Here is a 12,547-nt window from a genome sequence, read left to right as displayed (position 1 = left end):
GGCATTACTTACCCTGCTCAGACCCATGTGGTAGCTGCTTTTCTCCAAATCCAAGGACTCCAGTAGCTCTTCCACAGCCTGGGCAAAAGCGCACACACACACACACACACACACACACACACACACACACACACACACACACACACACACACACACACACACACACACACACACACACACACACACACACTTAGTCTTTCAAGTGCTAGATCCAGTGGGAACTTCTATTGACACTACAACAGTTCAGCAGTGCACATCTCCCCCAGGTTGCCATCCTGAACTAATGGTACCATGCACCTTTTTCTCTTCTCCCACTTTGAAAACGAAATATGGAAAAAGTTTGGTCCTCCAGAAACTTCCAACTGCAACAACAAGACGAATTAGAATTTGTCCTACACGATCCGCATGCTCTTGGCTTATTCCTTATGATCCCCTTGTGGTCCTGGCCTTCTTTACAGCTTTGAAAATATTTAACCTATAAATGGACACACCATCCGCCAGCGCAGAGCCATTCCTCTCTCTGTCCTTATATCAGTCTAGGTATGCTGTTCGTGTATTAGTGCTTTAGCCTCCTCTTTCTACTTGAGTCTCCAGGCTGAAACATCACATCTAGATTACAGCGAGAAAGGTTTGCCATGAGAACTGAGGGGCTTTTGTTTGCTAGTGTTTCCACAGAAACTCAGCCCCAATACACTGACACAGGGGAGAGGAGATTTTCTCCCCCTTAACACCATTCTTTCACTATTTCCCTCATTTTCTCTCCAGCAACAAACTTTTGTGTGTGTTTTTTTTTTCCTCTCCACTGCACCTCAGTGCTTTCAGATGACCAATGCACAGTGCGCCCTCATTGACAATCGACTTCTAAGACTAAAACTCACACAAGGCTTCATCCCCAGTCATTTTTAACAATGCGTATTTACAACAAGAAACATTAAGAATTGAAAACAAAAGTGTCAAAGCACCAGTGCTGTCAAAGCAAGAGGTGAAAACAACTGGTTGGCCGTTGTCTACCAGATTACAAAAGATGATGAGCACATCTATTTGAATATTTTTCAAAGTGCCTCCAAGCCACAGTGCTTATGTTCCTCTTTCACTAGAATCATACTGTTGAGCTAATTTGATTAAATCATTACAATAGCACTGATGAATGCAGGTTTATTTCTTTGTCAGTCTGCTGCTGACAGATCAGGGGCAGATGTAATGAAGCAGCCTCTTCATCACATTAATCTTCACTGTGCTCAGTTACTGGCAGAGCACTACATTTTACCCCCTCTCTCACTGATTGACTTACCCTCCTCTCGTCCTTCACTATGTAATTCCTGCCATGCTTCTTGGTGAGGTGTGGCGCCAGCACGTCGAAACGCCGTCGAAACTCTGAGAACACCATGTGATCCGGGTAACCTGCAGAGGGCAGTATGGAATAGCAACATTATATGCTGCATAAAAATAGGGAGACTAATGGGTACTTTTGATGGAGATCTCGTGTCCTAATACACATGAACAAGGAGGTCTGTGTTTATGTACATGTCCTTGATAAGTTGGAAAAAGCAGCTAACTCACCTTGCCTGTAGATCCGGAGAGTATCAAGAAGCTTGGAGCCACGCAGCTGAGCACGGAGCAAGGCTACATCTAGCTGCATTAGGCCAGGATCTCCACTTTCCCCTTGAGCCTCACATTCCCCTCCTTTGTACATGGATCCGCTCAGAGCCTTGAGGGAATCTGCTTTGGGTAATATGCAATGAATGAAGTGAATCCTGGACCGTCGCACCATGTCAAGGAGAGCATCCTGGGAAAAGCAAAGAAGATACTTTAGCCAGAACAGGCCAACAGCTAATCCTCATCCACATATAATCAATGGTGGCACTTTCTTTACTTTATGGCTGCTCTTACACATATAGACCTGAGAGTGCTGCAACATCTGTGCAGACCAGTTAGATGTATGGTTCTGAAAACTGAAAAGTGCTGAAAACTGTGAGTGAAGCATGTTTAGAGGTACGTTGGATTTGGACAATTTAGTTCAGTTAGCTAAATTATTATTTTATTTTTTTCAATTGCTCTGTGGCAAGAGATTTTAAAGATGATATAATTGTATCAATAAGTTGACATAGTGAAAACATGAGCATGTTGTTTGACCTTTGTTCCAAATTTGAAAAAGTTTATAGCAACAAAATCAAGGCAATGGGAAAAAATATAGTCCAAATGTTCCCTTTTTTAGTGTCCCTTTGATTTTGTTATTATTATACTATGGAGTATTTTGCTAGCAATTAAAACTAAAAGTGTTGGGGTTTTTTTTTTGTGTCTCCTTGCCCTTTCTGTTACCTTAGCTTTTTAAGCAGCAATAAGCTCAATATCCCTTGGAAGTCCACTCTTCACAGTTTACAGTATATTCACACCAATTTCATATTTCACCAAATGTATATGCCATGAACATGCCATGTAGCGATATTGTAAGGAGCAAGAATTTTTAATGCCATGGACCTGGATTTGAGGGAAAAAAAAGTAATCTGGACTTCTGCAGAATTATTAATATCAATGTTCCAGTCGAGCAATGGGGTTGGAAGTTAAATAGCTGCAGAGCTGTTCTCATAGCATACTAATATCATTTACAGATTTATCTCAGGCTGCAGCCCAAACACTGGCTGTCACCCCATCCATTTTTTTTAAAGCTGCATCAAGGTATTTGTGACTACTAAGCAGATTCTAAAACAAATTTACAGCTATGAGCCTTGAGATATTCCATCTGTCGAACTGCTATGGCTAAGGTGTTAGCAAACAATAAACTGAATTCTGCAGGTGGTGATTCTCGGTGCGCTTGTAAGTAGCAGTACATCAGAAGGGCAGAGTTAGCATCAAAATTATAAGTTATACAGCTAAAATATTTTTGATGTCTTTAATTCATTCATTTTTTAATTTTAATTCATTTTTCATTTTAATTCATTTAATTTCCATTTTAATGTTGTACACAGCTCAGCTGGCTTTACGATGGTGCCCAACAGTATCTCTCATAGACTTCCAGCTCAACGTGGATGTTTTGGAACTTGGAGTGAACAGTGGACAAGCAAGTTAAGTTTGACTGATTTGTTCCATCCTCTCCTCTCACCACTTGAAGCTTTATCTGGATGCACAATGACTTCTTCTTGATAGCAGCTACCCCTGTGGTGAAGGTCTTTCTCATGCTGGTGGCCCGTCGCAAGGACAGCTGGGAAACACCTTCAAGGCCTGCAATGGAACCGGACAAAACCGTAGCTCCAGCTGCTCGGGTCATGAACAGAGAGGTGATGATCTTCCTGTAAAAGATAAAAGTACTGCAGCATGAAGTTCTCTCATAATCCATGAGAGCCATGTTTTATGCCCGTGTCAACAAAGATGTGGCTCCTCTTGCATGCGTGCCACTTACTTCTGGGAGTCCTGCAGGAGGTTTGAAGCATTGGTAGAGGCAGGATTCTGCTTGGCATTGTTCAGCCATCCACAGACATTGTACTCCACCCAGTCTGTCCCATGACTGTGCCCCAGCAGAAAATGCTTATCCTTTTCGCTCTTCAGGAGGAAAGTGTGTCCTGATGTAAATACAGGAGGCACTGTGAGATTCCATGGCTAAGTGTACTTGCGCAGAGGGATGGCAAAAATATACAGTCAGTTTGCACGAAGCTGTCTAAGAATAACAGTCAGCCTGGCCCTAGCCTAGTTATTCATGGATTATTAGTCTGTCCATGCATTTTTTTCTGTGCACTGTTTAGATCCATGGTACTGTATTCTCATAAATAATGCAATGGTCAACCTCAAATATGATCCAGTAGACCATGAAAGAGTTATTGGTATTAAAGTAGAGCGAGAAGCTGAAACCTGGCCTATACACAGTTTACATAAGCTTTGGGCTACTGTTTTCCAGGGCTAAAAATCACACTTTGCCCCCATTGTTTGTTGAGTTTAATGGTTTTCAGTTTCATAAGCCATCACCTTGTCAAATATTGCCAAGGTTATCAACAATATACTCAGAAAGCATTTGCATGACTCATCTAAAGTATGATTCAGGGCAGTATGCCATGTAGTGCACTGTGTTCAATCTTTTAGGTTGACATGAGGAACCCATTCTCCATTTTACCAGACAGTGTGCTTTGGCACAAAAGGGGGTACTGTTCATATTATTCAACAACGCGTAGAAAAATGTCTGTCTAAAATTAAATCTATGACAGTTACAGGTAACTGCATCAACATCATTAATGCTATTATAGAAAACAAAACATTTGTGTGTGTGTGTGTGGATGTCCTCTCCTTGCCTTTACTCTCGCCCTCAGCAGGGCCATAGTAGCTAAAGAGACGCCCCAAAAGGGTTTCCTCTGTTCCACCAGGCTGCAATGCCTCCTCCTCCATCAGCCACAACAGGCCCCGTGCCTCATCTGTTCGAGGCATCCGTACCTGTCAAATAAGCATGTACAGATATAAACGCACAAAGGTCATACTTCAAGCCTGAAAAGGACAGAAAATTATCCATTATGCAGAGTAGAGATGGGCATCTCACTTCCATTAGGAAAACACCTATATATATATATATATATATATATATATATATATGTACATTAAAAAAAGAAAGTAGTGTTCATAAAACATAGAATACAAAGTAGCAAACCACCTTGTTCCAAGGACATTTAGCTTACTTTATTTAATGAGAACACACTGATAAATCAAAAGATATTTCAGCCTTTATTGTTTACCCACCCCCTGGGGTACAGAACAAGATATAGCTCCTTATGAATGATTCTCTAAATAGTCCTGCAAATACATCTGCTGCCAGTGGTTCATTTAATATTAGCTTTTCTCCTAAAAGTCAGTAAAAGTAGTTGATTGAATGTTTCTCCATGGTGACTTGGTTGTCACATGCCCAATACTGGAAATTAAATTTTCCAAAGCATTTGTGGATATTTTGCCCTTCAGCAGTAGCTACAATGGTAGCATCATCAATTTAGCATTTGCCAAAAATCTAAATGGAAACAAAAAGGAGTTGATGAAAACGAGGAGTAGTGGGGGAGAAGGGATTAAAAAGTATTATAATTACTAATTTAATCAGTGTGAGCACAGAAAAGAAAAGAAAACTCGCTTCAGCACTGGCGATTGCAGAATAGGTACAGGGGGAACGCTTCTCTTGCCTTCTTTTATAACACATCACTTGAATATAAATGTTACCTTACCAAGCAGTGCAGCACAGGCACTGCCAAATAAAAGGCTTGTGTCAGATACAAGCCCAAAAATTATGTACTCAAAATGACAGTTCTTCAACCCTTTTCACTACAATAATAAGTTTGGTCCCATTCAAAAAGCAACTGGCAACACTTCAGAATTAGTATTAAAGATATTGAACCAAAGATACAAACATGGTAGACTTGTAAGTCTTTTTTGTTATTTTTTTTTTTTTTTTGCCTTGCCCATCTATCCAGGCACAAATAAGTGAATATGCAGTCCAGAGTAGTAGGCCAACCTTTTGTGTGCCATAGTCACAACCCAACATTTCTATTTCAAGAGCTATTGAAGTGATATGAGGATCATTAAATGCTCTGTACAGAATCTCCAGGCTTCAAAAGCTTTCAGATGATGTATAATTTGTCAAGGTTATGTGAAGACTGAGTCCACTAGGAAGCAAAACATGCCTAAAATAGTGATATCAAGGCTGAGTATCCCCTGGTGGACAGTGCATTTTCAAAGGTTATATTATGTTTTTAGTATTAAAGCATCCTCAAGATACAAACTAACAAGCCAATGTCACGGGATTAAATGATTCATTTTCTGTACATATGCAAGTAGAATGAGCCATAGTCCTTTTCGAGGTTACATTAAGTTCAACTCCACACTGAGGCAGCCAATCTGGTCAAAATGATGAATGCCTGAGTCTGCCCTGGGAACCCTTGGCTTAGGAATCAGACCCACAAAACCAAGAACTGTTTTAGCAGCTATCTGGAAGTTACACTGGAGGCATCCTTATCAGCAGTGCACACCACACTGGCTGCAAATACAACACACAGTATCAGTTTGGAGGAGACATATGACAACTATGAGGCTTGCAATGAATTCAGCATTAAGACTGTTTGTTATAACAGACATCTGGGCGACAACATAAAAAAAAACATATCAGTGGAAAGAAAATTGATTGAAGTGTCTTTTTTACTGCTTTAAAAATGTTTTTAAGCTATGAGTTTTTATTCCACCTTCAGTTTTTAGACATACTGCTGTTCAGTACTTCTGAAGAAATTCCTATTAGAATGGGGAGCATTTAAAAAGGAAACACTCAAAATCACACAGCCTGGAATTATACAAGTGATCTATGGCTCTCTAAACTCTGCCATTTCTGTTTCCATGGTGCAGATCACAGGCTGCAAAGGCCACACATCGATTTTCCTTCTTGAAGTCAATTCTCTAACCTTTCTTTCTAGCCTCTGCCAAACAACACCATTAGCTATTCAAAAACTTACATTAGAAATTATATGTACATATGTATCCATATATATTTATGTTTATATAAATGTCTGATGGTTAAAACAGATACAAACTGTATCCCTGAACACAAACAGGGTGCCAACAAAGAGAAAGAAAACTGAAAAAATAGATCATGAAAGGCACGCAAGTCCCTTAGCTCTTCTGAGAAGCATTCAGAGGCATTTCATGATACAGATACCAGACTGACACATGAAAACATCAAGAAGGATTAAGTGACTACGCAAAAATGTAGTGGGAAATGTTTAAGTGCTGAACTTACCAGCGCTTGGCTGGAGGCTTGGTCTACCACTGCCACAGAGAGAGATGTGCTGTGCTCTGAGTCATCTAAAGCAAGATCAATGTTCTCCTACAAGAAGACAGACAAGAAAATTCACTTTTTTTATTTTATTTGTTTTTTTATAGGAGATGTGAAGAAAGAGGTTGTGTTTTAATGGGGGGAGTGGGCGCGCAAAAAGAACCTGAAAGTATAAATGTCCTCATGTCGTTATTTTGGAAACATGTCCTTTTTGCAATGACCATGGAAATAATGAGGTGGCAGTATAACCACTTAGACCCAATTCCTGGCCCTGCCGCCTCGCCCACCCCCGCAAACCTAACTACTTCTAACTCAGTGTAAGACCCATGTGACCCACGATCACCTAAATGTTGAGTTCAACAAGAATTTCCAGATATAGCAAATCACATGACATTTTCTTTTTCCAGCTTCTCAACTTTAAGGATTTATTTTGTGTCATGGATTTTTATGGAATGTATAAAAAAAATAAAAACAATTTCAAATTAAATGTTAGAAAACCCCAGCCTTGACGAATCTATACTAATAACAATGAATGCTTGGCATTTACTGAGATGGCTTTCCATATAGGTAAATCAAAAAGTAAAAAAATGTCATTACTGTAACATTTACAGAATGAAGCGGGAATAAATATACCAAATTGCTTTTTCCGAGCAAAACAGGGACGCTACATCTCACACTGACAAAATGCACACTGCACTAGAAATGTGGGAAAATGTTGGCTGTATTAATAGCATGGCCATGACAGATGCCAGCGTTCAAGCTGGCCATGTATGAGATGTAAACTAAGTGATTTTTGTTCTCTGCTGTTTAGTGTTGGCGTGCAGAGGAAATACAAAAGCCATCCATGCGGCTGTAGCATGCAATGACATTTCATTTCAAAACATAAAGTGTATGCCTGTTATGTATTCCACAGTTTAACCTGCCTGTCACTGTCTTTGTTGAAAGGGTATGCTGCTTCAAATGAGTTTGACCTAGTTTTCAATGACAGCTTCACAGCTTCTTATACTTTCAGACTACACAGGTTTATGCAATACTTCATTTCACTTAAAAATCCCTTTTTCCAAGGAAACAGATGTGGGTGGAAATGTGGGCGGGAAATCCCAAGATCATTCTTCATAGTATTGAAAATATCAGGATTTTGAAAGTTTTGAAGAAAAATAGTTGTGAGATCAGTAATCAAGAGATATATTTATGCAAAAAAAAAAAAAGAAAGAAAAAAAGCAGTCAGCCTAGAAGTGTTAAATTCAGAAGGATGATGGGGCCAGTTATTGTGGTCCAGCACCGTGCTTTCATCATAAAGCAACACCACTGCTGTGCTGGTAGGCATGTCTCCCAACGGCAGTTATGAATGGTTCTACTTTGATCTCTTCAGAGGAGGTGAAGACTGGCATCACTAATGAGAAGGTCTAACATATGAACTACTCCGGCTTGTCACAGTATGTGACAGGTGGGAGGGATGGCGTATCTGATGTGCCAACACACACACTATTGGAGTTGATATATCGGTGAGAAAGCAGCTGACAGAAAGAGAAGCAGAATGATATTGGAAGAAGATGGAAAAGGAGAACGAGGCCACATATGTAGACGGCGCAGAGTGCATTGCTTACTTCTTTGTATCTCTCCAACTCCTGCACAAAGGTACGCTGGTAGAAGAGGGTTTGCAGACGTTCTTGAGTGTAGTTGTGGCAGAGGTCCTCAAAGGTTGCACCACACTCACGCTTAGCCAGCCTGGGGTTTTGAAAGCCTGGTGTGTCCACAATGAGCAGAGAGCATAGGGAGTGCTGGCTGGATTTCAAGGCCCTGGAGCACACAGGACAAAAACACAAACATGCACACACGAACATTAGCACTTTGAGACAATGTTCTATTGATTACATCCACTGCATATAACCCCTGGTTTTAACCTCTCCACCATATCCTTTACTTTAACCTCCACCATACACAATAAAAATTCTGTCCTAAAACCCACACCCAAGTCATGAATTAAGAACAACCGCCTCTTCGACTACTCAACTACCCATTAGACCGTTTACAAATCAACACATTCTAAAAAATGTAAACCACCCAAAATCAAATGGTGTGGTAATGTATATTTTCTTACATTACATCAAGATATAAAGATTCAGAAAGATGATGAATCAAAAAGAAACATGCAAATGAAACAATTCATAAAGTGATGTAGTGACATGTTTTTCATTGGATAATGGTGGAGCTAATTTGATGCAGCTTCAGCAAAACTACTGCATTGGAAATACTAACCGGTTTAATAAAGAAATGAGGATAGTAAAAAGCTCAGAGTAAAGCCCTGATGCTATGGCCTCCAAGCACTCCACAGCTGTAGCCTTGGATCCTGGTATGAGAAGCAGACGGACAGACAGTCAGTCAGTTCACAGCAATTCCCATCAACTAATAACATGGAACCAGATGGATCAGAAGAAGACACACTCTTTTTTTCAGCAGTAAAGGTTAGACAAAATTTGCCTTCACAATGATGTACAACATTTGAGCATATTACACCCAAAGGCATAAACTACTCAAACTGAGTCTGAAATTGTCTCTATGAAGCAGTGTCGGGTGAGGAACTCAGGTGTTTCCAAAGTGGTCTGACCAAACTGCACATTCTCATGTCTGTGCCTTGCGGCAATGGCCACCTGTTAAATTCTTCTAATTCAGTCCACTATCATACAAAATAGTGAGTTTATCATGCTCTGGTATATATGTACATGGACACACTTATATAATACTGTATATTCACATATGAGGGCAGATACAGGGAAGGTGAGACAGAGGGCATATCTGCCCATTCCTGCTGTGCTGGACCTTTGAAAATGTATCCTCCTGCCCTTCAAATTATGTTACACTCCTGATAGAAGTCAGACCTGCACATGAGAAAAATCAATGTGTGGCAATTATGATTTCAAGGACAATGAACGAAGAGAGGATCCAAAATTGCTTGTCCCTACATAGTGTGCGCACTTATCTGTCAATTGCCATTGTAAACCTGTAGTATTCATTACTAAGATAAGCTTTACTTTCTCCAGTGCATGCAATTTCCCTCAGGTGATGAGCAGAGACGAATGTGTGTGCATGTGTGTGTGTGGACATAGAGTGAAAGTGACAAAGAGAAATAGAGCGGGTGGTGGAGGTGGTAGGAGGGCTGTGAGAAAATGAAGAAGAAAGACTCTGTTGGTAAATGTGGTCGGTGGAGTACCTGCATCTGCTGTGCCATTTTCGTCAGAAGCCTGGCGGATGGTGCTAGCTCTGGGCAGGGTGCCCTTGGCCTGGTGCTTGAAGATGGAGGAGGAGAGCTCCTCCAGGGTGCAGCCCAGCAGGTAGGCTGCCTTCTGGGCCCACTCATGACGTGCAAATTGTTTCCTGCCAGCTGAGACACATGCATGAAAACGTCCATTAGCTCTTCTGCCAACTACCCCAGGCATACGGGCAAGCCTTGTAGTTTTGTGACAATCCCTGTCTGTGGCAGGGTGGGATTATGTCTCTGGTCAAGCTGACATTGACACAGCTGGTGAGAACAGGTACTAAAAGCACACTGAAAATGTTGAATAGTTACACATCGTGAGAAAAAAAAAAAAAGGACAATCAATTTATACAAGTAAAAACTTCAATTGTTTAATGTTCAAAAAATGTGTGTGAAGTTGAAATAATAATTCCCTCTTTATCATCTCAAGAATAAAAAGCTAATTCCAGCATTAGTCAGGGGTAAATTAATTTATTTAGATAAAAAAAAAAAAAACTTCTGTCAGAAAAGACAAGTTTTTCTTTAATTTACTTGCTAAGTGATGGGAACTTGCAGATATGAGCCCAAAACTGTGTTTTAATCCACCATGAATTGGTATCTTCTGAAACACGAGACAGAACCTGAGGGATTTCACACCGAGAGTAGTGGGCTCTATCTGTTTCATCAGTGCTGCAGAAGCCCTGCACACTCTACATGATGATAAGCAAGATGTTTGGGAAGGCAGACAAAGACATTTAAATATTTGCTTTGATTGATATTCGCCACCACAGCTATTTAAATTCTGGTTAAACATCAAAGAAGAAACTGAGTTAGCCAATATAACTGAATATTGCTGAATAAAATATTAAGGAATTCAAGACTCTCAAAGACAAAAATCTACATATGTCAAGCATTTGCACTTAAAAAGCATCCACACTTAACATTGTAAGCCTGATTCTAACTACACTAATCAAACATAAGCAGTACAGTATGCAGAAAAGCGGCTGCATCCTGGAGTCCCTTTAATTAGTTTTGGTGGATTAGAGATCATTGCTGCCCTCTTGTGTTATGCTGTGAAATTGTGCTGCAAGTGAACATCTTTTATGTCTTTTTTATGTCCTGTATAGCGGCAAAAGACAAATTAAGTCAGAGCAGCAGTTTTTTTTGTTTTTTTTTAAGGCATGGGGTATTTTCATCACCGAGGGGCAAAATGTAATTTGGATCAACTGCTGGTCATAACATTTACCCCGCCATGCATTGTTTCTTTATGAGAAACACTTTGTGTTTAATAGGAGGACAGGATTCCCAGTTCCATAAGTCACCCAATAATTTGCCTACTAGAACAAAGTTGTTTTGGGTCTGTATTCCCAACAGCAGACGCTGAACGGGACAATATTCATCGCTGGAAATTTTTTTAAATGTTCCTGAATGGTGTTAGACTGCCATCAAAAAGATAGGAAGCCAGCTGGACAGAATCACAGAAGACACTTTGGCAAGCAATGCTGCATACGTGTCTGGCAATTACAGTGCAGGCAAAGAGTGAAAAATGAACAAAAATACAAAACGCAGAGATCCTGCCAGTGCAATGAAGCAGTCCTTGTAAAATGCCTGTTGCATGTTAGTCTATTGTGCTTCATTTGTAAATGTATGTAATTTGATTTGCAGTGAAATGTTTATTAGAAATAAATTATTTTGTAAGAAGCATCCTTTGTTTATCTTTGCTAAGTTTGCCATCAGTTCTGAACTGATGAGGGCTGAAATGAATAATATGCAGAGAACTCATATCTTCTACAGCACTTCATTTTAGATGAGAATGGAAATCTCTGTTTGGAGAGGCATATGTTTCCAAAAAGCTCATAACTAATTCTGTCCTTAAAAAGCCGAAGCACCCTTCAAATTTAAGAATAAAATGTGACTGATAATGCTCTTAACCATTCAAATGGCAGATATCTAATTTTACAATGGGAGTCACATGACGTTTGTCTATTATATCTATTACTTTCTTGTGCTCGGTTTCATCGTACAGTCAGTGTCAAAGACAAGAACAAATCCTTTTGTTGAAGATGGCTGCTATGGCCTTTAGTTGTCTGACGCATTCTTATCATACAAGATGAAACTCTTCTGAACTTCAGGTAATGGAGACTTTTTTTTTTGTTGTTGTTGTTTTTATGCTTTTTATCATTTCGTTGCGACAATGTTTCCTTACAATGACCCAATTGCCAGAATTTTTTTTTCCTGGTACCATAACCCTAACCCTACCCTAACCCTATTTCATGCAATCATTCATTCAGGATTAATAAGATCTAATAGAAATAACAAGAGGATCATCAAGTTGCATGTGAGCACTAAAAGCAGCCAAAACTGTGAAGACCACATCCAGTGGGATAAAAGTGTGGCCATGAGTCCCCAATCACTCCAGTGACCCAAAACCATCATTCCTGAATTCTTTATTTGAGCTGTAGATCAATGGGGTGGAGCCATCCAACAACCTGTACTCTGACTCTTTTAAGTGCAAATGTTTAGTTCAGTTA

The 12,547-nt window shown here is 39.9% G+C and overlaps 1 protein-coding gene across 8 annotated transcripts in view; it reads right to left on the bottom strand.

Moving 5' to 3' along the window:
* LOC115053840 (unconventional myosin-XVIIIa-like) overlaps positions 1 to 12,547 on the bottom strand; it is a 60,349-nt gene that overhangs the window by 26,932 nt on the left and 20,870 nt on the right. For all 8 annotated transcript variants that reach the window (XM_029518671.1, XM_029518672.1, XM_029518674.1 and 5 more), the window contains 10 exons: positions 9,993 to 10,163; positions 9,041 to 9,131; positions 8,389 to 8,581; positions 6,746 to 6,832; positions 4,278 to 4,416; positions 3,398 to 3,557; positions 3,101 to 3,287; positions 1,561 to 1,786; positions 1,292 to 1,401; positions 13 to 78 (listed from right to left, as the gene is read on the bottom strand). In XM_029518671.1, coding sequence (XP_029374531.1) covers positions 13 to 78; positions 1,292 to 1,401; positions 1,561 to 1,786; positions 3,101 to 3,287; positions 3,398 to 3,557; positions 4,278 to 4,416; positions 6,746 to 6,832; positions 8,389 to 8,581; positions 9,041 to 9,131; positions 9,993 to 10,163 — 1,430 coding nt within the window. The remainder of the gene's footprint in view (positions 1 to 12; positions 79 to 1,291; positions 1,402 to 1,560; positions 1,787 to 3,100; positions 3,288 to 3,397; positions 3,558 to 4,277; positions 4,417 to 6,745; positions 6,833 to 8,388; positions 8,582 to 9,040; positions 9,132 to 9,992; positions 10,164 to 12,547) is intronic.

This window comes from Echeneis naucrates, chromosome 14, assembly GCF_900963305.1.
Source record: "Echeneis naucrates chromosome 14, fEcheNa1.1, whole genome shotgun sequence".
Classification (NCBI taxonomy): Eukaryota; Metazoa; Chordata; class Actinopteri; order Carangiformes; family Echeneidae; genus Echeneis; species Echeneis naucrates.
Note: the sequence above shows the minus strand (reverse complement) of the source record. Positions and strands in the feature narration are given on the sequence as shown.